This window comes from Chiloscyllium punctatum, chromosome 10, assembly GCF_047496795.1.
Source record: "Chiloscyllium punctatum isolate Juve2018m chromosome 10, sChiPun1.3, whole genome shotgun sequence".
Lineage (NCBI taxonomy): Eukaryota > Metazoa > Chordata > Chondrichthyes > Orectolobiformes > Hemiscylliidae > Chiloscyllium > Chiloscyllium punctatum.
The window spans coordinates 7947438-7974687 of NC_092748.1; the positions used below are offsets into that span (position 1 = coordinate 7947438).

At 40.6% G+C, this 27250-nt stretch overlaps 1 protein-coding gene across 1 annotated transcript in view; it reads right to left on the reverse strand.

Moving 5' to 3' along the window:
• Positions 1-966: 966 nt before the first annotated feature.
• Positions 967-27250, reverse strand: part of ramp1 (receptor activity modifying protein 1) — a 28465-nt gene continuing 2181 nt past the window's right edge. Inside the window, exons 2-3 of the mRNA XM_072578435.1 lie at positions 11352-11490; positions 967-7312 (exon numbers count right to left, since the gene is read on the reverse strand). Of these exons, the coding sequence (XP_072434536.1) occupies positions 7057-7312; positions 11352-11490 (395 nt within the window). The 3' untranslated portion in view covers positions 967-7056. The remainder of the gene's footprint in view (positions 7313-11351; positions 11491-27250) is intronic.

Consider the following 27250-nt stretch of genomic DNA (forward strand, 5'->3'; position numbering starts at 1 on the left):
GTTTTCTTTCAGATCTTCACCGTCCACCATAGAATATAAGAGGACTGGGGTAGCCCTGATCCTAAATGATGTACATTACAAGGAAGCGTGTAATAAAATTAGACATTGTTCCTTACAAGTTGAGGCAGGAGAATAAAGAAACGGCAGAAGTGCTCAGCAGATATTTTCTGCCTTCATAGTAGACAACATAAAAGCAATAATAATGGGAAAATGGGGATAAATAAGTGTGAGAAACTTAATCTCATATTGGTAGAGAAAATGCACTAAATAAACTGAGGATTAATAGTCTGCACTAAGTTAAAAATCACACCACACCAGGTTACAGTTTGGAAGCACTAGCTTTTGGAGGAATGCAGCTGATGAAGGAGCTGTGCTCTGAAAGCTAGTGCTTCCAAATAAACCTGCCGGACTGTAACCTGATGTGTGAATTTTAACTTTGTACACCCCAGTCCAACCCCGGCACCTCCACATCATAGCCTGTAATACCCCAGGATTTGATTGCTTATTTATAATGGTTCTAAAAGAGGTGTGCACAAGGATATTGAATGTGTTTGTCATTATCTTTCAAGATTCCCTATAGTATAGACCAGTCCCAGCAAGTATATCCACTATTCAAGAAAGGAGGGAGAGAAAAACAGGAATCTACAGGCTGTTAACCTGACATCGGTCATAGCTGGAATTCATTATTAACATGTTTATAACACATTTAGAAAATCATGACTGAACAGAACAACAGATAATATAGTTTAACAGAAACCAGAGAGTAGTGATTTCTGGCATTTTCAAGTTGGCAGACTACTAACTACTACTGCCACAAAGGTTGGTGCTAGGGCCACAATTTTCTGTTTATAAATGTTATGATCGCAGCTGATGTTAATACTGGGCAAGTCAGAATCTAAGGATAACCTGGCCTGTTAGATCCTAACTGATATTATTTTAAAAATCTGGAACACAGGAGGCTGCCAGTATATTTTTACCACACAGAATATGTTTATTAAACAATGGAAAGATTTGATTACAGACATCAGTGAAAGATTCAATCGCCCATTACCCTTCTTATCTCAGCAATATTCTTTATAAGCATCTAAACTTCAGTGAAGAGTTGCCACAATCTCCACATTAAGGTTCCTTTTTCTAGCACAAGCTGATGGAGGAGCAACTGGTCCTCTTGTGACGAATTTCTGTTTAGTCACAGGATGCTCTTTTTTCCTTTTTGTGGTTGTCTCTCCCTGAGACATTTAAAACAAATTGTAAATTAAATTCACTATTACTTTAATTTTAGAAGAAACAATGAGTTTCTTAAACCCAGTGTCCAGCTGTCCTTCACTTTGCTATACACCACACACAGTCTGATTGGTGCAGTCCATTTGCTCTGATCTTGGAGGAAGAAACACTGGCCGGGATCAAAAGGGAAAAGGATGGAACTTGTACCAGTATCAGCAGAAAAGAAGGGCAGAGTGGGCGCAGCTGGAGATAACTGTTGCCATCTGTGTGCTGTGATTGAGGCTTCTTAACTACAGTATCCACAACAGGGCTCTGTACTGGGAACCATGGAGGAACAACTGTTCCTGTTGCCATGCTCATAAAGTGAATTGCAATATTTTCCCTTTCATGAAGACGTTAATTCTTTAATATTTATGGACTTATTTTACAAGTTATTTCATCTAATAATACAGTGCTGCAGGTGCATGTACAGAATTTACATTTGTACATTGTTTTTCTCTGGCAGGAAGTAGCCACATGACCCTTGCTCCTGACTTTAATATTTCTTCACTTAAAGTAACTATTCTGGAATACAACCCCAACCTCAAGTAAGGACTTCATTTATGACAATGACTTAGATGAAACGATCAAGAGTAATGTATTTGGATTTGCCCATGATACAAAAATTGATGTGGTGTTAACCTGGGGGGAAGGCTACAAAGGAATATAGAGGTTAATGTGTGGGTAAAATGGAGTATAATACCGGGAAATTTGAGATTATTCACTTTGGTAAGTAGAATAGAAAATCAATATTTTTAAAATGGTAAGAAACTTTAAAATTTTGGTGTACAGAATAATTCAGCCATCTTTATCTCAGCATTGAAGTTAGCAAGCAATTAAGAAATCAAGTTACATGTTGGTCATTATTGTAAAAAAGTTGGAGTACAAGATTAAGGAAGTCTTGCCACAATTATAATTTAGTGAGACCAGACCTAAAGACCGGAGCACAGTTTTCACCTTGTATCATGAAAGGCATAGTTACCTTGAGAGGTGGTGCACAGAAGGTTCATTAGGTTAATTCTCAAGATTGAGAGAGTTGCCTTATGAGGAGAAATTGAGTAGAATGATTTTTACTGTGGAGTTTGAAACAATGAGGTAATCTCATCGGAACACATAAGATTCTGAGTGGGCTTGACAATAAACGCTGAGAGACTGTTGACTGGAGAATCTAGAGCTTAGGGACGTAGTTTCAGGAGAAGGGGTTGATCATTTAAAACTGAGCTAAGAAAGATGTGAATCATTAGAAATGACCAGCACAGTGAGTGCGTTAAATATACATCATAATCAATCTGTTCAGAGATATTATTTTACAGATGACACTAAGATTGGTTAAGTAGCAGATCGTGAAGGGGACAGCCAGAGAATACAGCAGAATATAGGTAGATTGGAGAGTTGTATGGAGAAAATGACAGATGGAGTTCAATCTGGTGATGTAATGTGATGCATTTTGAAGATTCAATTCAAGCGCAAACTACATGGTAAATGGAAAAGCCCTGGGGTAAATTGATGTACAGAGAGATCTGGGTGTTTGGGTCCATTGTACCCTGAAGGTGGCAACACAGGTCAGTAGAGTGGTCAAGAAAGCATACACCTTCATCAGACAGTGTATTGAGTACAAGAGTTGACGGGTCATGTTACAGTTGAAAAGACTTTGGTTCAGCCACATTTGGAATACTGCATACAATTCTGGTCGCCACATTACCAAAAGGATGTGGATGCTTTGGAGAGGGTGCAGAGAAGGTTCACCAGGATGTTGCCTGCTGTGGAGGGCACTAGCTATTAAGAAAGGTTGAGTACATTAGGATTATTTTCATTAGAAAGATGGAAGTTGAGAGGGTCCTGATTTGAGGTCGACAAAATCATGAAAGGTTTCGACAGGGTGGATAGCAAAAGTTTTTTTCCCTAGACTGGGGGACTCAATTACTAGGGGTCACAAGTTCAAGATGAGAGGGGAAATGTTAGAGAGAGAGATGTGTGGAAAGTTCTTTACACAGAGGGTGGTGGGTGCCTGGAACACATTGTCAGTGGAGATTGTAGAGGCGGGCACGATTGCATCATTTAAGATATGTCTAGTCAGATACATGAATGGGCAGGGAGCAGAGGGATACAGATCCTTAGAAAATGGGCAACAGGTTTAGATAGAGGATCTGGATCAGCGCAGGCTTGGAGGGCCGAAGGGCTTGTTCCTATGCTCTAATTTTTCTTTGTTCTACACAAATTTGAAGCAGTGAGATTTGAAACTTGGACTCCTGGCCCTTACCACTGTGCTGCTACAACCCTTCTAGTCATTTAGTGTATTCAAAGCTGAGATAAATAGGTTATCAGCTCTTGTGAAATCAATAGATCCAGGTGTGCAAGGGAAATGGAGTTGAGAATGGAAATCAACCATGATTTTATGGAATGGTGGAGCAAACTCAAAAGGGCCAAATGATGTATTGCTGCTCCTCGTTATTGCATTTTTACATTGGATGTCCAGTTCTGGTTCATATGTGTGATAAAGTATGTTCAGATATGAATCCAGGCTACATAAAATCTGTGTTGCCGAACACTACTGCAAGCCAAGTTAGTCATCTGTGATCGAAGCAGAGAGGAGAGTTTTAAAAAGACTAGCAACCAAAATAAAAGGGAATTCAAAAGTTTTCTATAAGTATTTAAGTATAAGTTTATTAACAGGAGGTGGACAAAATAGGTGATCTACAACTGGAGGTAGATTCCATGGCTGAGGTACCAGATAAATACCAGCATCTGTCTTTCACAAAGAAGATGCTGTCAAAGTTATAGTGAGAAAGGAGATAGTTGAGACACTAGAAAGGGTAGCTTTTGAAGAGTGGCTGTACTTAAATTTGACTTTTTAAAAAATTATCAGAGGATCGGAGGATACCAAATGCAGTAAGGTGGAAATTACAGAGGTGCTGGCCATAATCTTCCAATCCTCTTTAGATACAACAAGGCTGATGCCAGACGACTGGAAAAAATCAAATGCTGCACCTTTGTTCAAACCCAGCAACTTCAGACGAGTCAGTTTAACCTCAGTGGGAAAACAATTTCAAACAATATTAACAGTTACTTATGAAAATCTTCTCTCATTAAGGTAAGTCACCACAGATTTGTTAAAGGCAAACCATGTTTAACTTGTTTTGAGAATTTGATGAGGTAACAGACTGTTGATGAGAGTGATGATACCATGATGTGGACTTCCACATAAAGGATATATCAGGTTGATGCCCACTCACGGTACTGTCAAGTTACTAGTCCATGCATGTTTGGTGACTACTACGAGGGCTAGACAATGACATCTGGTATTGCACCCGCTGTCATTATTATCACTCCCAACTAATACCATGGTCCAAGCTTAATACACTGTTTTTATTGCTCATAATGCAGTCTCCTCTACATTTGGTTTCTCTAATGTTGAGGAGGTGATGACTGCAGCATGACCTGACCTGCTTTAATTCTCCTTTCCACTTTGACCTCTCTACACTCAATTTCATACACTAACCCAATGAATTTTAACAGAAGCTTATCTTAAGCACTCAACTACTATCCTTAATGTTGAGTTTAGCAACTTCAGATCTTTGTCATGGCTACCAATTTCTTAGAGTGTGTGCATCTGCAGGATGACTGCAGTAGAGCAACTGTGTACAGATGCATGCTACTGCTTGGGCTAGGCTTTTTTATAAACCACCAAACTTTGGCCCAGGCCTCTAGTGTTTACCCTCTATCACATTCCCAGACAACCCTGTCCTATTTTATAAGGGTTTTCCTACACCTATACTCTCCTGCACTCATCCTACAGTAACCAACCACACCAATCTGGCTATGTTTCCCCCTCCCCCCTTGCCCCATCAAGGACAGATGTCAAAGGTAGTTTCTTTACTCAGTAGTAGGGGTATGAAACCCACTGCCTGCAACAGTAGTAGACTCGCCAACTTTAAGGGTATTTAAAAGGCCATTGGATAAACATATGGATTAAACTGGAACAGTGTAGGTTAGATGGGCTTCAGATTGTTGCGCCAACCTGTGGAACCATCGAGGGCCAAAGGGCCTGTACTGCGCTGTAATGTTCTATGTGCTATTACCCCCATTTGTTAATTAATCTCTCCTACTTTTTACCTGATCACAGACCTTCCTTTTTGTTCTTTGTCTCCCTCACCTTCTCTTCCACCTCCCCATCCCCCCCATCATTTGCCCTGGTTTTGCTGAAATCCTGTTTTATATCCCTCACCTCTCCCACTTCTTGTGAAACGTTATTTCTGTCTCTGTTATTGCCTGGCTATCCAACATTCTAACGTTTTATGTTTTTAATTTGCTGCTGAGCATTTCTGAGGCTCTGGTGCTTTCTGTTGGTTTAATATATCTTTAGTAAGTGTTACAATAGGGATTTTCCTTCCTCTCCCTTTGTCTGTGATGTGGTGACCTACAGGTTAAACCATCACCAAATGGCTCTTTCTAATAAGACAGCAGCCCAATAGCCCTCTGGGACTACAGTAACTTTACATTTACCTAATAGGTCTTATTGGTGAACATTTTTCTCTGAACCAATTTTCATTCCTTTTAAAGTTTTCTCTTCCTATTCCCTCTTAAGAATCTTTATTCCCTCATAAGATCAGGCTGATCCACACACTGAAGCCTGAAAGCTATTTGACGACAAACAAGGCCTATTCCAATTCTAGCCTCCGTGAGCATTCAAATTTGTGCTTTCTAGCAGGGACAATGTTTAAACAACAGCAGCAGGAAGTGCTAATAATGTTCCATTCAGTGTAAAAACATTGGTAGCAAATCTCTCCCCATTATCACCCTCTTTGAAGGCCAAGTTTAGCATAGATCAAAATGGAACCAGTTCTAGAGAAGATGTACAGTAACTGTTCAATTAGACACCTGTTCTTTTCACCATCGACGTGTAAAATTTTCCTCTTTAACCTTTTGTTCATTTTCCTTTGAAATGTTTTGAATGTGTTTCCGATCAAAACTTGCCAGCCCAAGTGCCCACTTAGAACCTCACCTACTAACTTCTTACTCAAATCCAAGATTTGAGTTCCAATACAATGTTTTGTGTTCAGAAAGCAGTGAGACTGCTCAACAGGTTAGGTTTTCAAAATAATGAAAAATCACAAAATTGGTATCCTGGATTAAAATAAAAATTACATTTTGCTGGCTCTTCAGCTACAATTTTTCTGGCAAATTTTTTTCACCTCATTCTTCTTGTTTTATGGACATTAATGGGTTGACTATATTTGTTTCTGCAGCCTAAAGTAACACAATGCTCAGTCAATTCATTCACTCATCAGGAACAAAGATACATGTCTTGCACCATAGCTACCAACATTTGCATGAAAACATCAATAACTTGCAGAAATGCATAACCTAGAAAAGAAAACATGATTTCAGCACACTGTGAATCTGGTATAGCCTCTTTGAGAGTTCAGTGCTTAGCATGTATTGATCTCACGCAGTCTAAAATTTGTCAAACTCATCACTAACATCACAAATGTTTAATGGCTGGTTCCAGGTGATTTAAACTTTGACCAAGTATTAAAGTTTGAAAGATAATACAGAATTTTTGAAACAATTTGTTAAACTTGACCTATATCCCTGATTAGGAGTAGTAGTACCTAGAATGTCTTGTGTTTTCCACTTGCTGTTTAGGTACCAGAGGATCATTCAACAGTGAGTTTGGATTCACCTTTAGCTTCTGAAAGCCCAACCTGTTGTTGATGTTCTCCTATATAAAATTGGCTAAATCAAGGTTAAAACTTGTGGTGTCCTCTACAGCGAGAAGAGGTTGTAAAGCCTTTAGACAATGCCCTCATTTTGTTTGCTTCTCCAGACCACAAGTGCTGTCATAAGCAACGTGACCATCACTGGGATCATAATGAAAGGCCCTATGATGTTGTTTGGGGGATCCCCCAGACCTCTCCCAGACACTGAACAGTTTGCAAAGTATTCCTTGTGGACAGTGACAAAGAATTGATCCACCACTTGGTTCGGCCAAAAACAGTCCATCTTGTTGGCAATCAGGAATGTGCAGTTGGTGAGATCCCAATAGTAACTGCAAAAAAAGAAAGCGCATTCATTAGCAAAATTAGGTACAGTGGTCTATGCTGAAAACGACTGGGTGCGGATGAAAATAAAGGCTATTAAATAACTGACTTGTCATGAAGGAAAATAGAATTTATAAAGAAAAAGAATGTTTCCAGCACATCATGTTCATGTTGTCTTAAAAAAAATCTGACTTTCATTCATTCATTTTTTTTTTTAACTCTTGGACCATAGTCTAGGGACGACTGCAACAAAATTAAATGTTTAAATACTGCTTAAATCTAAGAATTTTTGACTCGACCAACTTTTCAGGTGCACCAATAAGGAGATTTACCAGGATGCTGTCTGACTGGCTGGGCTTTTGTAGCACCGCACTCTCGACTGATCTCCAGCATTTGCAGTCCTCACTTCCTTCAACTTTTCAGGGGGTTACTTCCAGACTCCCATCATCCTTTGGGTGAAAAAAACATTCTCCTTCACTCTACTCTTAAAGCCAAGTCTGCTAGTTATTGATCCCTCTACTAATGGTAAGAGTAACTTCCTATTCACCCTACCTATGCCCTTATATGCTTACCAGGTCCCCTCTGAACCTTCCACTGCTCCAAGGAAAACAACCACAGCCTTTCTAGCCCAGGCAACATCCTGGTAAATCTCCTTATAGGTGCATCCTTTCTAGTGTAACCACATCCATCCAGTAATGTGCTGATGAGAACTGCATGCAGTAGTCCAGTTGTGGCCTAACCAGCATTTTAAACCATTCCAGCATAACCTCCTTACTCGTAACAATCTAAAAGAGAGAACTTAACTTCAATATTTTTTCTGAACTGATTTAGTTGTGGTTCTGAGAATGAAAACTTGAATGTGTCTGTTTCAAGAATTTGCAGTCCTGTGTATTTGTAATGTATTTCATTAATCTTTGAACCTCTCATCTGTAGGGGACACTTCAACCAAAAAAAAGTCTTGCTACAAATGTTTGATTGAACCATGAGAGATGAATATTGGAAAGAGGAGTCCTTAATAAGAGTGATAGGATCTGCTGAACACTTCTGCCAGACAGCTGAAAGCTGGAAGGACCCCTATAGAGTGGAAAATATTGAATCGGATATAGTAAATATAAAAAAGGGTCTGGACTTTCAATAAGAAGCTTGACGTCTGGATAGGTTCTGGATGCCAGCCACTGCCTGTATGACTTAATTTGAAATGTGTAAAACAATTCATCCAGGTACAATTTTGGCATCCTGCCAGTGATGCAGGGAGCAGAACAAAAGTAGAAACTGAGGGCCTTTTTAAAAGGGGGAGCAGAGCAGCTACGGCTTGGCTTGGCTTTCTGACAACAAATCCCGGGTGCTGTTTAGGCCACAGACATGGTGGTGCCAAAACTTTATGACAACCAGAGGTTTTTGTGATTCAGAGCACAAATATCCAACACCAGCATCCTGGAAAGGCAAAGCCTTGTACATCATTGGTACAGTATTATTTAAAGGTAGCCAACTTGTGGGCAGTATAGCCCAATATTTTGTGCAGCATCGTGTTGCCTCTTCCTGTGTTCTTCTGGTTTCCTCCAAACCAGGAAGCTGTCACTGCTGAAATCCATCCTCGCTGCTTTGTCCAATCCCACAGCAGCCTGCTCTCACTTCGACTCCATCAGTTGTCTGTATTTATTTCACCAGAGCTTTCTCTGAAAACCGTTGCTACCCAGGTGCCTAACATATTCCACCTCTCGTGATTGCTAAATCAAGGCCCTAAATGACCAAATGGATGTAAAAGATCAGAGCAGGGAAAGTTCTGACTGGTGTCCTAGCTAATATTTATCTTCCAGCTAACATTTTTTTAAAGAAAGAAGTAAACACTGATCATTTGTAGGATCTTGCTGTAAAACTGGTTACTACGTTTACATTTTAACATTGATTACATTTCAAAAAGTAGTAAATTGGTTGGAAAGTGTTTTGGATCATAGGTAGGGTGAATAGGAAGTCACTCTTGCCATTAGTAGAGGGATCAGTAACTAGCAGGCTTGGCTTTAAGAGTAGAGTTGAGGAGAATGCTTTTTTCACCCAAAGGATGGTGGGAGTCTGGAAGTGACCACCTGAAAGGGGCTGTACAAATATTATCTCCTCTCTTGTCATCGTTTTAAACAAATGGCTGTTATAGACTGAAGTCACTTGTTAACTGTAGCCAATGACAGTCAAAGCATTATAGAAAGAAATTGCTTTAGTATGTGTTCTGCCTCATTCCAGGTCCCAAGATCTATTCCCTTCAAGTGGGTCAATTACACACTCCCCAAATTACACAGCAGGCATGTCTGTTTATCTTGAGTTTACTGGTGTTGCTCAGAGTAATGGTTAAGGTTACATGCATGCAGATGTATATTATGTATATACTGGCACATGCATGCACAAACACATGTACACACACACTTCTGCATCCTTGACATAAAGCAGTGTTGGAGCCAGATCTAGCCCAAAGAAAAATCGTTGTGGGTTATAGGAAGTCAATTATTTCAGTCCAAGATATCTCTGCAGGCGGTACTGTCCTAAGCCCAAGCAGCTACAGCTACTTTCATCAATAACCTTCCATCTGTCATAAAGTCAGAGGTAGAGATGTTTACCGATGATTAGTGTGTAATGTTTTGCATTCATAACTCCTCAGATATTGAAGTAGTTCATGCGCAGTAACAGCTGGATAACATTGAGTTGATAAGTAACAAAAAATGTTTCTGCCACACAGAGGCCCAGCAATGACAATCTTCCCTCTGCATTCGATCTCCAAACCCTGTCACTAATATACTCCCATCACTGAATAGACACCCAGTGTCAACATGCTGTTGGGTACCATTGATCAGAAACTGAAATGGACCAGCTGTATAAATGCTGTGGCTACAAGAGCAGGTCAGAGGCAGGATTTCTGTGACCAGTAACTCTCCACCTGGAACTGCAAAGCCTTTCACTATCAAGAAATACTCTGCCCTTTCCTGAATGAAGGCAGCTCCAACAAGTCACTTGACTCCATCTGAGATAAAAGCAGCCCAGTTGAATGGCTGTCGCAAGTGCCATTCATATGGGCTGCTTTGTCTTCAATGGAGTCAAATGCCTTGAGTGCTGCTGGAGCTGTCTTCATCCAGGAAAGTGCTGAGTATTTCACACTCCTGACTTCCAGCTAATGAAAGGCTTTGCAATTACAGGAGTCGAATTACTGGTCACAGAATTCCTGCTTCTGAATTTCCTGACTTGGGGGGGAAATATATCAATGTTCCTCCACTGTTATTGGGTCAGTTTCCAGAGCTCCCTCTCGAAAAGCACTGTCAGTGTATCGACATGGCAAGGACTTGGAAGTGAGCCACCTTCTGGAACTGCTCCACCATCAAGGGCAATTAGGAATAGGCAATAAATACTAGCCCAGTCAACCATGCAGATCTCTTGTGAATCAATTTCAAAAATGCGTATGTGAAAATAAAGCTAGTCTCAGGAATGATGACCATGAAACCATGACCGATTGTCATAAGAACTGGTCTCGTTTTCAGGCAGGATATCTATCATCCATACTCTGCCCTGACCTACTCCAGACTTGCAGCAGTGTGATTGACCTTTGCTAACCTCTGAGGGGACACTCCATTAGGAATGGACAATCAAAGTCAGTTTTGCTAGTGATGCATACATCTCTTGAAAGAATAATTTTAAAAGAAGACCTGGTGGCATGCCCATTGTCTCACACACATACAATGCACAAGTGCACAGATGTGTTACACATGCTTTCTAACATGAATAATTGAACTGTAGTCAGGAACCTAATTTTTCTTTTTTTTCCTGTTGGAGGGATCAGAGGAATGTATAATGCTGCACTGATTAAGTCAGTGCAGACCGAGAATGAAAGTTAAAGACTGCTTATCCTGTACAGTTCAATATACAAAAAGACAGTGCAGATCCTTCAGCTTCACTACTCAAAACAGCAAGCCTGGGAAGATTTGATAACACCACATAATGAGGACAGTGAAAATGAAAGAGAGTTTAATTCTATTTTTTTTAAATCAGCACCGAGTTTTCCCAAAGTACCTTAATGTGGCTTCCCAGTCACACCAGAGCTTCTGTCCGATATCAGTCATCTGAAATCTGAAGGTCTCCAAGCAAATGTCTTGGATAATGTCGGAGTAATCGGCTTCATCGCAGGCAGTGAGCAGAATAAGGTGATGTGCTGCAAAGAAAGATTGTGACAATTTTAGAAGAAACTTGAATAGCTCTCCCCCCTCGTTACCGAGTCGAAAAGTTGTCAGTTGAAATGTCTGTCTAGAGATTGACTGTGTAATACGGAAACAAAATACTACAGATCCTGAAAGTCTGAACCAAAATAGAAAATTCAGGAGATACTCATCAGTTATCAACAATAACACTGTTCTTACAATTCTGTAGTTTTACTTGACCACATAATCGAGGCTGACATTTTGGTTCAGTACTGTCGGAGAGCTCCACTGTGAAAACTGTGATCTTTTGAATGCCTCAAACAGCCAGTCCTTTTTAATGAAAGTAAAGGGTCTGACAGCAGCACAGGAAGGGACAGCAACGTGTCATTCCTTCAAGGCTTCGGAGTTCAGAGCATCATACTTGGGAATACTCACCTAATTCCATTAAATTATTCTGCTGATTATCTCAGAAGTTGAGAAGGAGATGGGGTCAGTCTGACAAGGGAGGGAGAGCAGCTTCTGCAATGACAGTTTGACCAGGTAGTCACACCAATGATAGATAAGGAACAGAAAGAAGGACTAATTAGTACCGACAGAGAAGTTGGAAAGGGCAAGAATGAAGTGTCAGAACACTTCACAAATGGAAATACAGCTCGGTTTCTATGTGGTTCACTAGATGTCCACATTTAGTCTAAAATGTATTGTCCATCCCTCATTGTCCTTTTTATTTGCTGGACCTGCCCAGTAGCACCAACACAGCTGAAACTGCAGTGGCCATCAGGGATTCAAAGTCTGGATGTCAATGCATCCTTTTAAAGGTCGGAATGATGGTCTAAATCAAGTGTCCAGGACTGACACTCCACAAAATAAATCTAGAACATTAGGAAATCAGTTTAGGGTTAGAGCTGCACAGATTTACATTCAAATTAAAATCTTTCTTTCCTTGAGGGAGCAGTTTCAAAATGATATTCTTGGCTGTGTCATGGGAATGGCAGGTTGATTAGGGAACTCAATGCCTGACTAAAAGAGTGGGGCCAGAAAGAGAGATTCCAATTGGGAGGAATCTATTCAGGCACAGGTAGAATCTATTCCATAAAGGTGTGCTACACCTGAACATGGAGACTCCTAATGTACTATCAAAATGGTCAAAATTAAATATTTCAATTATGAATAAGGAAGCTGGGAAACAGTTCCTTGGTTGCACAGAACTTGAATCTTACAGAGAAGTGATTCGTACTGTTGAAGCTTTCCATCTTGCGCTCAATAAAAGAATGACTAGGGTAGGAATAGGTCCAGTCAAGGATAGTTGTGGGAAGTTGTGTGTGGAGGCTGAAGAGATTGGGGAGACACTGAATGAATACTTTTCGTCAGTATTCAGTCAGGAACAGGACATTGTTGCCGATGTGAAAACTGAGTCACAATTAATTAGAATGGATGGCTTTGAGGTATGTAGGGAAGAGGTGTTGGAAATTCTGGAAAGGGTGAAAATAGATAGGTCCCCTGGGCCTGATGGCATTTATCCCAGGATTCTCTGGGAAGCAAGGGAAGAGATTGCAGAGCCATTGGCCTTGATTTTTATGTCCTCGTTGTCTACAGGAATAGTGCCAGAAGACTGGAGGATAGCAAATGTGGTTCCCTTGTTCAAGAAGGGGAGTAGGGATAACCCGAGTAACTATAGGCCGGTGAATCTCACTTCTGTTGTGGGCAAAGTCTTAGAGAGAATTGTAAGGGATAAGATTTATGAACATCTGGATAGGAATAATGTGATCAAGGATAGTCAGCATGGTTTTGTGAAGGGCAGGTCGTGCCTCACAAACCTTATTGAATTCTTCGAGAAGGTGACTAAGGAGGTGGACGAGGGGAAAGCGGTAGATGTGGTGTATATGGATTTTAGTAAGGCGTTTGATAAGGTTCCCCATGGTAGGCTACTGCAAAAATACGAAGGTATGGCATTGAGGGTGAGTTGGAGGTTTGGATTAGGAATTAGCTGGCTGGAAGAACACAGAGGGTAGTAGTTGATGGTAAAGGTTCATCTTGGAGGGCAGTTACGAGCGGTGTTCCGCAAGGATCTGTCTTGGGACCATTGCTGTTTGTCATTTTTATAAATGACTTGGAGGAGGGGCTAGAAGGTTGGGTGAGCAAGTTTGTGGATGATACGAAAGTCGGTGGAGTTGTTGACACTGAGGAAGGATGTGTCAGGTTACAGCGGGATATAGATAAGTTGCAGAGCTGGGCAGAAAGGTGGCAAATGGAGTTCAATGTAGCTCAGTGTGAGGTGATTCACTTTGGTAAGAGTAACAAAAAGATGGGGTACTGGGCTAATGGTCGGATACTTGGTAGTGTGGATGAGCAGAGGGATCTTGGTGCCCATGTACACAGATCTTTGAAAGTTGCCACCCAGGTAAATAGTGCGGTGAAGAAAGCATATGTCGTACTGGCTTTTATTGGTAGAGGAATTGAGTTCCGGAGTCCTGAGGTCATGTTGCAGTTGTATAAGACTCTGGTGCGGCCGCATCTGGAGTATTGTGTGCAGTTTTGGTCGCCATACTATAGGAAGGATGTGGAGGCACTGGAACGGGTGCAGAGGAGGTTTACCAGGATGTTGCCTGTATGGTAGGAAGATCGTATGAGGAAAGGCTGAGGCACTTGGAGCTGTTTTCATTGGAGAAAAGAAAGTTTAGGGGTGACTTGATAGAGGTGTACAAGATGATTAGGGGTTTAGATAGGGTTGACCATGAGAACCTTTTTCCACGTATGGAGTCAGCTATTACGAGGGGGCATAGCTTTAAATTAAGGGGTGGTAGGTATAGGACAGATGTTAGGGGTAGATTCTTTACTCAGCGAGTCGTGAGTTCATGGAATGCCCTGCCAGTAGCAGTGGCGGACTCTCCCTCTTTATGGGCATTTAAACGGGCATTGGATAGGCACATGGAGGATAGTGGGCTAGTGTAGGTTCGGTGGGCTTGGATCGGCGCAACATCGAGTGCCAAAGGGCCTGTGCTGCGCTGTATTCTTCTATGTTCTATGTTCAACAAGACAAATATAAGAATACCAAATTTCAAGTAATCCTAACATACAATTATTTAGAATTTGACATTCTTGGCTTTGTCCTGGTGAGTACAAGACAAAAGCTAGGAACCGAAGATCAACCAGAACCATTCATTGGTGGAGAGGCTTAAATTAGAGTAGTATGCATTCAGAAAAGGAATTATTTGATGTAAAGAAATAATATCAATTTGGCAAATTAAAATACAAAAAGTTGAAGTGTGAGCTCAGAGTAGCCAAAACAATAAAAGGAATAATTCCCTGAGAACACTTCCAAATGAGAAAAGAGAATGGAAAAGTAAAGAGAGAGTTGAATAGGAATTACTAAATTAAATGTGCTGAAGATTTTACTGATCAATTGAGACCTAGAGGGAGAACATGGAGAAAGACGAATGGAATTCCGAAATGGTACAGGACTCCTTCCTAATGCATTATGTTCAACAGACTTCAAGAGTGGGGTGATATTTAACCTAGTTACGAGCAATGAAATAGGTCAGGTAGGTGAGGAAAATGTGATTAAGTGTCTCTGGCATCGAAATTAAGATAACCACAATATCTTAAGATGTAAGACCCACCTAGGAATGATAAATCCAGTAGGAAAATTAGAAAGGCTTAATGGATTAGGATTGATTTTAGAAAGATGAATGAGATGAAGAGAAACGGCTGTAGGTTTGTAGAGACTGCACTACAGAATTCCATTTTTTTTTTAAAAAGTTATCACTATTAGCATCAGGATATCATGGATAAGTGAAGATGTTTGGAAGGAAGTAAACTTGAGAAGGGATCCCACTAATAAAAAGATGATAATAAGATAGAAAGATGTTGAAAGCAAAATATGGAAAGTAAAGGAAGAAGGATGTGCATTTATAAAGGACTTTTCACAACAATCAAACATTAATGGCATCAAAATGCTGGTAAATATTGACCTCATTAGTTAACCAGATAATAAAGCAAATATTTCCACTTGCCAGCAGCTGATATTAAATAGCAAACAACATTTCTACAAATCAACAATTCACATTTATATATGGCATCATAATAAAACACCTCAAAGTTCTTTACAAAGTCTTAACAAATTTAACAACTGGTTACAAAGAAGTATAATGACAGGTGGCCAAAAGCTCTGTTAAAAAGGTAGGTTTAACAGAGTGACATATAGGACAGAGAGGTAGAGGTGGAGAGATTTAATACAGGAATTTCAGTGAAACAGAATGAAGACACTGTTGTCAGTGGAGAAACAATTAAAATCAGAGTATAATCTTGGCCCATTTGGAGGATTATAGGGCTGGGGATGTTTATATCAGGGAGCATATTCAGCCCAATTTGTACGTACCAGGCTGTTACATCAGCTATATACAACAAATACCATGCCCTCCTCTCTTTCCAACCCAGTGAATCATCATCATCTCCCATGGAAGATACAATAATTTGTACTTCAACCATTCCTTTGACAATGCATTCCAATCATTTAAAAAAATGTTCTATCCTTATCCACAGTGTCAATATCAAATTAATGACACCTTCATTCCCAACCACAGGAAATAGTCCTCTACATTTTTAGTATAAACTATTTTCATAGTTTTCACATCCCCCATTTTATCTCTTTCTGGCCTCTTCACTCCAGTGGAAGTAATCCCAAATGATCTTAAGATATAGGAACAGAAGTAGGCTATTAAGGTCAATTCAATCTGATTCGTCATTTAGTGAGATCATGGGTGACCAATAAATCCTAAAGTCCACTTTCCTGCTTTATTCCCTTAACCCTTTATCCCCTTAGTGATTAGAAATCAGGCCCTCACATTTGAATATACTTACTGACAGATCTCTGCAGTCAAGAATTCGCCGACAGAGTGCTGTTGTGGCACAGTGGCAGTGTCCCTACCTCTGGTCCAAAAGACTTGAGCCCAAGTCCCACATGATCCATATCCTGTCTGAACAGATTGACTTAAAGTATCCACAATTCCACAAATACCCATATTTCAAACTTTCCCTCATAACTATATTCTGGTGAATCTGCTCTGGACAGTGTGAGGTATCATTGGTCTTTCTATAATGTGATTCCCAAATCTGCAAAAACAACTCTTGTTGCAACCTGACTAATCCTTTGTATAAATATCATTATTTTCTTACTGCTTCTATTTATAAAGCTGTAAATGCAAGTGCCCTTCTTTTGGTTAAAGATTGAATGACTTGCTGCATCTAAAGCTACATGAAGCAGATGAAGTGCATGCTTACATCTGTTTCCAATAGTTATATTTTTCTAAAACAGGCATGGGTCACCAATTTGACACTAAAGGCTGGAGTTTGGGGATGCCAAACATGCTACAGATGAGTGAAAGGTTGACAGTCAACCTGTTTATCCAAGGTTAAAACATTCTGTGGAAAGATAAAGCCATTTGGCGTAAGTCTTGTGGTACAGTGGGCAAGTCACTATCTTTGTGTCAGAATCTCTGGGTTTGAGTCCCTTGATACTAGCTTTATTGTGTATCTTTGAATAAACTAACCAAATACTCAAAGATGCCTGATGAAGTTAGTATTACCAATACTAGAGATAACAATGATGAATGTAAAAAGTTTCATGGGGGAAGGAAAGGGAACAATAGAACACTATTGCCTATGCCAACACTGATACCATTCCAAACCAATCCCAGCAGCCTGCACATGGTCTATATCCCTCTATTTCCTGCCTATTCATGTGTCTGTCTAAATCCTCTTAAATTTTGCTAATAAAGGCTTCTACCACCTTTGCATGCATAATTTTTCAGGCACCTAACACTCTGTGATAAAATAAATCTTTCCTCGCACATCTCCTTTAAATATTTCCCCTCTCACCTTTAACCTATGTCTCTGGTAGTTGACATTTCCACCCTGGGAAAAAAAGACTGACTATCCACCCAATCCATGCCTCTCAATTTTATATACTTCTATCAGGTCACTCCAAAGCCTTCAACACTGTAGTGAAAACAATCTAAGTTTGTCCAATTTCTCCTTATAACAGATACACTCCAATCCAGACAACATCTCTGTTGCACTCTCTCCAAAACCTCCACATTTTTCCTATAGTTGTAACCAACTGCATACAGTACTCAAAACATGGCCCAAATAAAATCTTATACAGTTGCAACATGACTTGCCAAATTATATAGTCATTCCCTGACTGATGAAGACAAGCATGTCAGATTTCTTATTTACCACCTTATCACTTTTATTGCCACTTTAAGGGAGCTATGGACTTGAACCCCCAAGATTCCTCTGTATATCAATGCTCCTAAGAGTCCTGCCATTTACTATTTACACTCCTCTTGCATTTGACCTCCCAAAATGCATCACCTCAGACTTGTCGAGATTAAACTCTGATTTCTCTGTCCAACCTTCCAACTGATTTAGACCTTGCTGTATCCTTTAACAACCTTCTTCACTATCCACAACTCTACCAATTCTTGTGTCGTCTGCAAACTTACTAATCAGAGCACCAACATTTTCACCCAAATCATATATATATTACAAACAACAACAGTCCCAATAGTAATCCTTGTGGAATGCCGCTGGGATAGACCTCCAGTCAGTGAAACATCTCTTCACATATATCGTCTGTCTATGACCAAGCCAATTTTGTCTTCAACTTATCAAATCACTGTCGATCTCATGTGACTTAATCTTCTGGATCTGCCTACGATGAGGGACCTTGTCAAATATTTTAATGAAGTCCATGCAGACAACATGGGCGGCACGGTGGCACAGTGGTTAGCACTGCTGCCGCACAGTGGTTAGCACTGCTGCCGCACAGTGGTTAGCATTGCTGCCTCACAGTGCCAGAGACCTGGGTTCATTTCCCGCCTCAGGCGACTGACTGTGTGGAGTTTGCACGTTTTCCTCGTGTCTGTGTGGGTTCCCTCTGGGTGCTCCGGTTTCCTCCCACAGTCCAAAGATGTGCAGGTCAGGTGAATTGGCCATGCCAAATTGCCTGTAGTGTTAGGGAGGGGTATGGGTGGGTTGAGCTTCGGCGGGGCGGTGTGGACTTGTTGGGCTGAAGGGCCTGTTTCCACACTGTAAGTAATCTTAAAAAAAACATCCACTGCCCTACCCTCATCAATCATCTTCGTCACTTCCTCTACCACCGTTCTATGTTCTATTAAGACCTCCCCTGCACTAAGCCATGCTGTCTACCCTTAACAAGTGCATTATTTTCCAAATGCAAGTAAACCCTGTCCTGAAGAATCTTATCCAATAATTTCCCTACCACTAATGTAATGCTCATCAGCCTGTCAGTGAAACTAGAAGGATTAATAGGAAATGTGAAAAAAGGCAGCAGATATTTGCTTACAAAGGAACCTTACAATTTTCTCTGATGTTATCTATTGTGGACGTTTTCCATATTTCCTTTTCAGCCTTTCCAACTAACCATCCTCTATTCATCCTTTTCTTGAGTTGACTTGACCTTTCTCAAAGTTTTTGTTTGATTTAAATTTCCTAATTTATTCTTGGCCTTTTTAGGAATATATTTATTTCATACACTTACTTCCAACTTTGGAGTTCTTCACTGCCAATTCATGAAGCTGTGGCTAATTTTTCTCTCGCTAAATTTGTCCCAGAAATCTTCTGATTCACTGAATTCTGATTTTTTTTCCCCCGAGTTTGGCACATATAGCCTGGTTTTGTGGCCTTAAGTTCTTTGAAAAGATATTGTTTCCTTGCTATTAATTCACAGTGGCTCTCCTAAAATTATATGCTATCATATCTTCCCACTTCATGTTTGGGAGTGAATTGAGCAATGCTTCGATCCTCAAGTTTAGAAACAGACTAATCTGGATGTCAATCCACTTTGTCTACTCAGATTACCAATCTTTCAACAAACTTGAAAGAGTTAAAGTCAACTAAAATTATTGCACTGTTGTTTTCTGCTGAAATGTCCTTCGATAGTTCGCCTGCTTTATCGCCAAAGTCTGAAACCCTGCAATATACACTGAAATTGTACCATTTCTGTTGCTATTTCTTAACCCTATTCATGTGGACTTTCTCTTAACACAAATCCCAAGATGGTCAATGTTACGATAGTCTTATAGAAGGCATCTGATTCCACTCGAGGTAATTAGCAAAAGAAAGAGCACGTATACGTAGCACGAACCTTGCAGCATGAAACATAGAAAATAGGAGAAGGATTTAGCCATTTGCACCACTATTCAGCATGATCATGGCTGATCCTCTATCTCAATGCCATATTCCCACACTCTCCCCATACACCTTGATAGCTTTAGCCTCTTGAAATCCACCTATTTCTTTCTGACATATATTCAGTGACTTGGTCTCCACAAACCTTCTGTGGTAGAGAAATCCACAAGGTTATAACCCGAGGTATGAAGAGATTTCTCCTCCTCCTGAAATACCATATCCTGAGATTACAATCCCTAGTTCTGGACCCTTGGCCAAGGGAGGCTTCGTCCCTGCAGCCAGAGTTAGCAATTGATTGGTAGGAGGTGGGGGGGAGAGGGGAAGAAAAGGGGTCTATTTTCTAATTGGCAAAGTGGCATTTGCTGGGGATCTTTATATGGTTTCAGATGTTCACCACATATAGATTAATGACATGAATGAAGGAACAGGGTGTTCTGTCTCCAAGTTTGCAACACCTTTGGACTCACAGTATGATCTGAATTATGTTATACAAAATACAACTCTACAAGCAGAGAAGTTCTCTGTATTCTTCAAATTCTGGCTTCTTGAATATCCCGAAGTTTTATCACGTTATGAGCAATGATAGTATCTTCAGCTGTCTTGACCCTAAGTTCAGATTTCCTCCCTAAACCTTTCCATCTCCCCTTCCTGCTTTAACACACTTCTCTTTGACCAAGTTTTGGGTCATCTGCCTGAATATTTACTTATGACAGGGTTTTTCCACTGTGTTGCCATTTTGAGGCTTGAAAATGTTCATGACCTCCTGAGACCCAAGAGAGTGGGCAGGCTGTGAGAACAGGAAAATCGGTGTTAAAACTTGGTCAGCACTCCATAACCGCCAATCCTGCCTCACAGCTCATGACCCAATATTTCAAATCACGCCCCACAAAGGGTCTCAATCCCCACTTTGGTGAGGTTCAGATTCAATTTATTTTAATATTCATGAAAAGTGCTTTGGGAACTTTACCACATTAAAAGGTAAAACAATGCTGTATGGGTAATGACACAGGACTAATAACTTGAAATCCAGGCTCAGACCTGGGGAACATGGGTTTGAATCCCACTGGGGTAATTGGTGAATAGGAGAGCAGAATTAGGCCAGCCACCCATCAAGCCTGCTGCGCCATTCAGTGCAGACATGTCTAATCATTCACTTCAAGGCTGTTTTGCTATATTCATTTATGCAATTATAGAAATCTGTCAATTTCTACCTTAGGCATACTCAATAACTGATCTTCCTCGAGGGTAGAGAGCTCTCAAGATTCACGACAAATTCTCTTCATTTCTTTTCGAAGTAGTTTTTCCCTTATTTTGTGCTCTCTGGTCCTAGACTTCCCAACCAGGGGAAACATCTTACCTATATCTACCCTGTCTATCCCGTCTATCCAATCGCTTGAAGTATTTTGTAGGTTTCATTCAGATCACTCCTCATTCTTCAAACGCTAGAGAATATACATCGGGTTTCCCCCAGTCTCGCTTCAGAAGACAGTTACACCATCCTGGGAACAAATTTGGTGAACTTTCCTTGTTTTCTCTCTCTGGCAGTAATATCTTTCCTGAGAAAAGGAGACCAAAACTGCACACAGTGCACCAGGTAAAGTCTCACCACGCTCCGATATAATTGAAGCTCAACTTATGTACTCCTGTCCTCAAATCCTCTTCCAGTCAGTGCAAACATTCCATTAGCCTTCCGAATTGCCTGCTACACTTTCATATTAGCCTTTCATGACTTATCCAGGACACCCAGGTCCCTTACATTTATACTTTATAACATCTTACCATTTGAAAAATATCCTACACATCTGTTTTTCCTATCAAAGTGGATAATTGTACATTTTTCTTCATGACATTCCATATGCCATGTTGTTGCCGACTCACTAAGTCTGTCCAAATCCTCTTGAAGCTGCTTCACATGCTCCTCACACCACACATTCCTGTTTAACTATCATCTCATTTGGTTCCCACGTCCAAATCATTGCTATGCATTATGAACAGCTAGGGCCCAAGAACTGATCCTTCTGGTACACCACCAATCACAGCCTTCCAATGGGAGAATAACCCATTTATTCCTTCTGTTTTCTGCCTGTCAGCCAATCCTTTTTGTTTGGGTCACAGGTATTGCAGGCTGGGCTTGTGAAGGTGGTGGTGAGCTGCCTTTTAGAATCTTAACGGTCCATTTGGTGTAGGTACACCCACGATGGCAGTAGGGAGGGAATGCCAGGATTTTGTCCCAGCCACACAGAAGGAACAATGATAAGTGACTAAATCAGTATTAAGAGTGATTTGAAGGGAAACTTGTAGGTGGTGGTGGTGGTCCCATGTATCTCCTGCCATTGTCTTTCTCGGTGGTAATGGTTATGAATTGGAAGGTGCTGTCTAAGGACTCTTGGTGGATTTCTCTAGTGCATCTGTGCATGGTATCCACTACTGCTGCTCAGCATTGGTGGTGGAGAGTGTGAACATTTGCAGATGCTGTGCCAATCAAAGGGATGCTTCGTCTTGTCTGGATGAATGAAGCTTGATGCCATTCAAGTGGGAAGTATTCCATGACATTCCCGACTTGTGCCTTTAGACGATGAACAGGCTTTGGGGAGTCAGGAGGTGACATAATCTCAGTATTGATACAGCTGGTTTGGTCAATGGTGACACCCAGGATGTTGAGAGTGGATGAATCACTGATGGTAATATCATTAAATGTCAAGCAGCAATGGTTCGATCCTCTGTTTTGTTGGAGACAGACATTGTGTGACATGATTGTAACTTGCCATTTGTCAGTTCAAACCGCGATGTTGTCCAGGAGTTTGGAAGTGAACTGCTTCCTTAATTCATGCCAGTACATTATTGTCCATCTCCTGTGCTTTAATTTTAGTAAGTAACCTCCTGTAGGGAACTTTACCAAAGCCTTCTGAAAGGGCTTGTTTCCACACTGTAGGGAATCTAATCTAAACAAAATTCCAATTACTGCCACTGACTCCCCTCTGTCAATTCTGTTCGTAACACTTCTTTCAGAAAAAGCCTCCATTTGATTTGTCAAACAATTTTCCATTCACAAATCCTTGCTGACTATTTTCAGTCTTTGAATTATTATTGAAGTTTTATTTATCATACCTTTCATAATATATTCCAGTATTTTCCTTCCCATTATTGTAAAGCATACAGGGTTTGTTGTTCCCCACCTTCTCTCTCTCATTTCTTAAATATTGAGATGACATTTTCTACCTTTCAATCTACAAGAACCTTTCCTGAATCTATGAAATTCTGGAAGATGATAACCAATGCATCCATTATGTCCAAAGCTCAACATTTCAGAGTGCAGAATATCAGATTCTGGGACGTGTCAAACTTTAGTCCCATTCATTCCTTCAATATAACCTTCAATATTAATAACAATTTCCCTCAACTCCTCATTCTCCCTAGTCCTTTGATCTCTAATTTTGGGAGATTTCTTGTCTCTTCCTTAAATGAAAAGAGAAACAAAGTAATCATTTAGCTTCTCTGCTATTTCTCAATTCTCCATTATAAATTCTCTTCAATCAGTCTGTACTGGACCAACAAGTCTCAGGTTTATTAATATTTCTGGCAACTCTATAGGTATTTTAAAAGTCTGTAGATAGAGTTTTAATCTCTTTCGATCCTTAACTTGCTTTTTCCACAGTTAACTGATTTTATTTGGGACGTTTTGCCTTAAGGAAATGTAGAGTTGCAACTTAAAGACTATCCATAGCCTATGTGCTGCCATATCTTTAACTTATTGTCCCAATTACCTGAGCCAGATTTGTCCATCACTAATAGGATCACTAAGAGGAATAGGAGGATCCCTCATGTGGCTGGACAACCAGTATAGGAGGAAAGGCATCGAACTTCTGAACCATTTTTGGAGCAGGTGAGACCTTTGAAAGCTGGATAGCATTAACAAGACCGGGTCTGATCGTCTCACAGGGAGATTCACTAATATTGCTGGAGAGGGATTAAAATAGCTTGACAGGGGTTGGGCAACAGAGGGAAATCTCAAAGGCAATAAACCTGGTAGCAGCAAGTTGAAAACTGGCAAGTAGAATTAGAAGGTGGGTGAAACAAAGACAAACCTCAACTCAGCTCTGAATGTGGAATTACATTAAAAAGACAACGTTAAGGGCCTGCAGCATTTGGAACAAGATAGATGATTTTAAACATACAAACACAGAGATGCATGTGAATGATCTCACTGCCATTACAGAAACATGGCTACCTATTTGACCTTCTTAACTTCCTTTGTTAAAATTTAACACCATGGCTTCAGTTTGAATGACTTCATTTTCGAACATTCTCTCATATTATGGTCATGCACCTCTAAAGATTCTTTTACAACAAGATTATTCATTAATCTATTTGCATTACATGACACTAGATCTAAAATATCCTTTCATCCGTCAGTTCCTCTGCATACGACTCTACAAGATTATCCTTAACACTCCAAAAATGCATCGTCCACACCGTGTGTTTGTTAAGTTTACCCTAACCATATGCAGATTGAGTTGAAAAGTGTGGTACTGGAAAGGCACAGCAGTACAGGCTGCATCCGAGAAGCAGGAGAGTCGACATTTCAGGCAGAAGCCCTTCACTATGCCCGAAACGTCAATTCTCCTGCTCTTCGGAAGCTACCACCTCTGTGAACACACTGTAATTCTCTGCCTTGCACATGCTCAGTGATTCCAGCCATCTGGAGCTCAGGCTTGTACAGCGGCTTTCATTTACTGCTGATGTGTTTGTCATATACAGCAGGCTGTATATTCCAGTTGGCAAAGCTGCCCAGCCTACTGATTAGCATTAAAAATAATTTGTTATATGTAGAATAACTTACCAGTTACACACTTGATTCCTTCTTTGCATCAATTTATTACTGGAAGCTTAAAAAGGTAGGAAAAGAAAGGGGTGCCCCCTTCTCTCTCTCGCTCTCTCACACACATTCACTCTCTCTCACACACATTCACTCTCTCTCACACACATTCACTCTTTCTCTCTCTCACTAAACTCCCAATTTACACTTGTACTGCTTTGGGTGCACACAGTGCAATGGGTAGAATTTAAATTCAATTGATACGGAATCTGAAATGTAAAATTCACCTTGGGAATGCTGCTGTGAAAGTATTGTTATTCCATTTGATTCACTTGTGTCATTCAGGAAAGAAAGTCTGCCATCCTTATGTGGTCTGTTCTATACATGATTCTAGGTCCACAGTAATGTGGTTGACTCTTAACTACCACCTTAAGTTGCCTAGCATGCCCCTTAGTTCAAAAGCAATTAAAAATGGACAACAAATGCAGCAATACCCATCTCCCCATGAGAGTGTGAGTAAAGAATATTGCCTATACAATGACAATGCCACTCACTTGCAACAACCTGGAGATATATAATGGTGAGTCTTCTCTTTCTTCACCTGATCAAAACTTCAGAATTTTTAACAGTGCACACGGCTGTTCTTCTTAGCTTTCGTGCATTCGATTACTTACAGTGTGGAAATAGGCCCTTCGGCCCAACAAGTCCACACCGACCCGTCGAAGCGCAACCCACCCAGACCCATTCCCATACATTTACCCCTTCGCCTAACACTACGGGCAATTTAGTATGGCCAATTCACCTAACCTGCACATTTTTGGACTGTGGGAGGAAACCAGAGCAAACCCATGCAGACACGGGGAGAATGTGCAAACTTCATCCAGTCAGTTAACTGAGGCGGGAATTGAACCCAAGTCACTGGCGCTGTGAGGCAGCAGTGTTAACCACTGTGCCACGTGCCACCCACTTTAAACCACAACACTTGCGATGACCGGGAATCGAACCTGGGTCAACTGCTTGGAAGGCAGCTATGCCACCATTATGCCACCATTATACCACCATCACTCTTAATTAAAGAACAGCATTTTCTCTAGTCTCGACAACTAAAACGTCTCAGGCCTGCGATCCTTTCAGCAAATCCAATGATCACAATGATCACAAATTACTTCTGAAAGGTAGGACACATCAGGAATATTTTTGATCAGCTGAGGTAACGTTATGGTATGACCAGGTTTTCTGTCAACTTTATAATCGGCGAATCACCAAAAAAACTATTTGGTACATGTATTTTTACCTGTGATCTAATCAAATATTTGTCAAGATTTATTCTCAATTCTTGCTCCTATGTGGAAAATTTCATAGAGAGAGAGAATCATATGGAATAGAAACAGGCCCTTTGGCTCATCATGTTTATACAGACCAATAAGCACCAAACTACACTCATCCCATTTACCTGCCCTTAGTCCATAGTCTACTATACCCTTGTATTTTAAGTATTTATCAAGATATTTCTTAAATATCACAAGAGTACTTGCCTCTCCCACCCTCTGGATGAAAACATTTTTCATTGGATCTCTTCCCCACCCCCAATGCTTCCTCTGCTCAAAGGACAACACACCCAGACTCTCCTCATTTTTCTTCCCAGATAATATCCTGGTGAATCTCCTCTACACTTTTTTTAGATCAGGTTAGATTCCCTACACTTTGGAAACAGGCCCTTTGACCTTCCAAACAGTAACCAACCCAGACTTATTTCTCTTCATTTACTCCTGACTAATGCACCTAAGACTATTGGCAATTTAGCACAGCCAATTCACCTCACCTGCACATCTTTTGGAATGTGGATGCAGACACGGGGAGAATGTGCAAACTCCACACAGACAGTCACCTAAGGCCAGCACTGTGAGGCAGCAGTGCTCACCACTGTGCCAATGTACCACCCTTTCTCCAATACAATCATGTCCTGTGTGTAGTTCTGGTTGCCACACGATTGGAAGGACAAGTTCTCCTGGAACCCTAAGGACCTTATTGAGTTAACCACCCCATTCCCATTTTTTGCAGATTTGTAAAGCAGAACACCTCAATCTGTCTGTTGCTAGACTCCTAATTTAAATTTTATTATTTAGCAACTATCTATCAATGTCATTTATCTTCTAAATAAGTAGACCACACACTTCTCTGCATTTAATTTCATCTAACATCTACTGACTAATCCTGGAGCTTAGTATTGTAATACTAGTGTTTATTGTGACATCAGCACTGTTTAGAATTATCGTAATATAACCCAAGATTCATGAGAATGGTTCCAGGGATGAGGAATTTCAGTTATGTGGATAGTTGGAGAGCTTAAGACTGTTTACCTTGGAGAACAGAGGACTGAGAGGAGATTTGACAGAGGGATTCAAAAATGATGAAGGCTCTGGACAGAGTAGATCAGGGAAGAAAAATCTCCTCGTGGTGGAAGGATCGAAAACGAGAGGGCACAGATTTATGTTAATTGACAAAAGAAGCAAGGGGAGCCAAGAGAAGAAACCTATTTCATGCAGCAAATGGTTAATGTGCTGCTTGACTGATCGAGCAAGTTTCAAATTGGATTATAATCTGAATAAAGAATGTCCTGGGTGATGGAGAGAAGGTGGAGAAATGACTCTCAGTGAACTGCCCATTCAGAGTGCCAGCATGAACCCAATGGGCTGAATGGCTTCGAGTGCTGTAGGAATTCTGTTATTATACATGAAGAATAC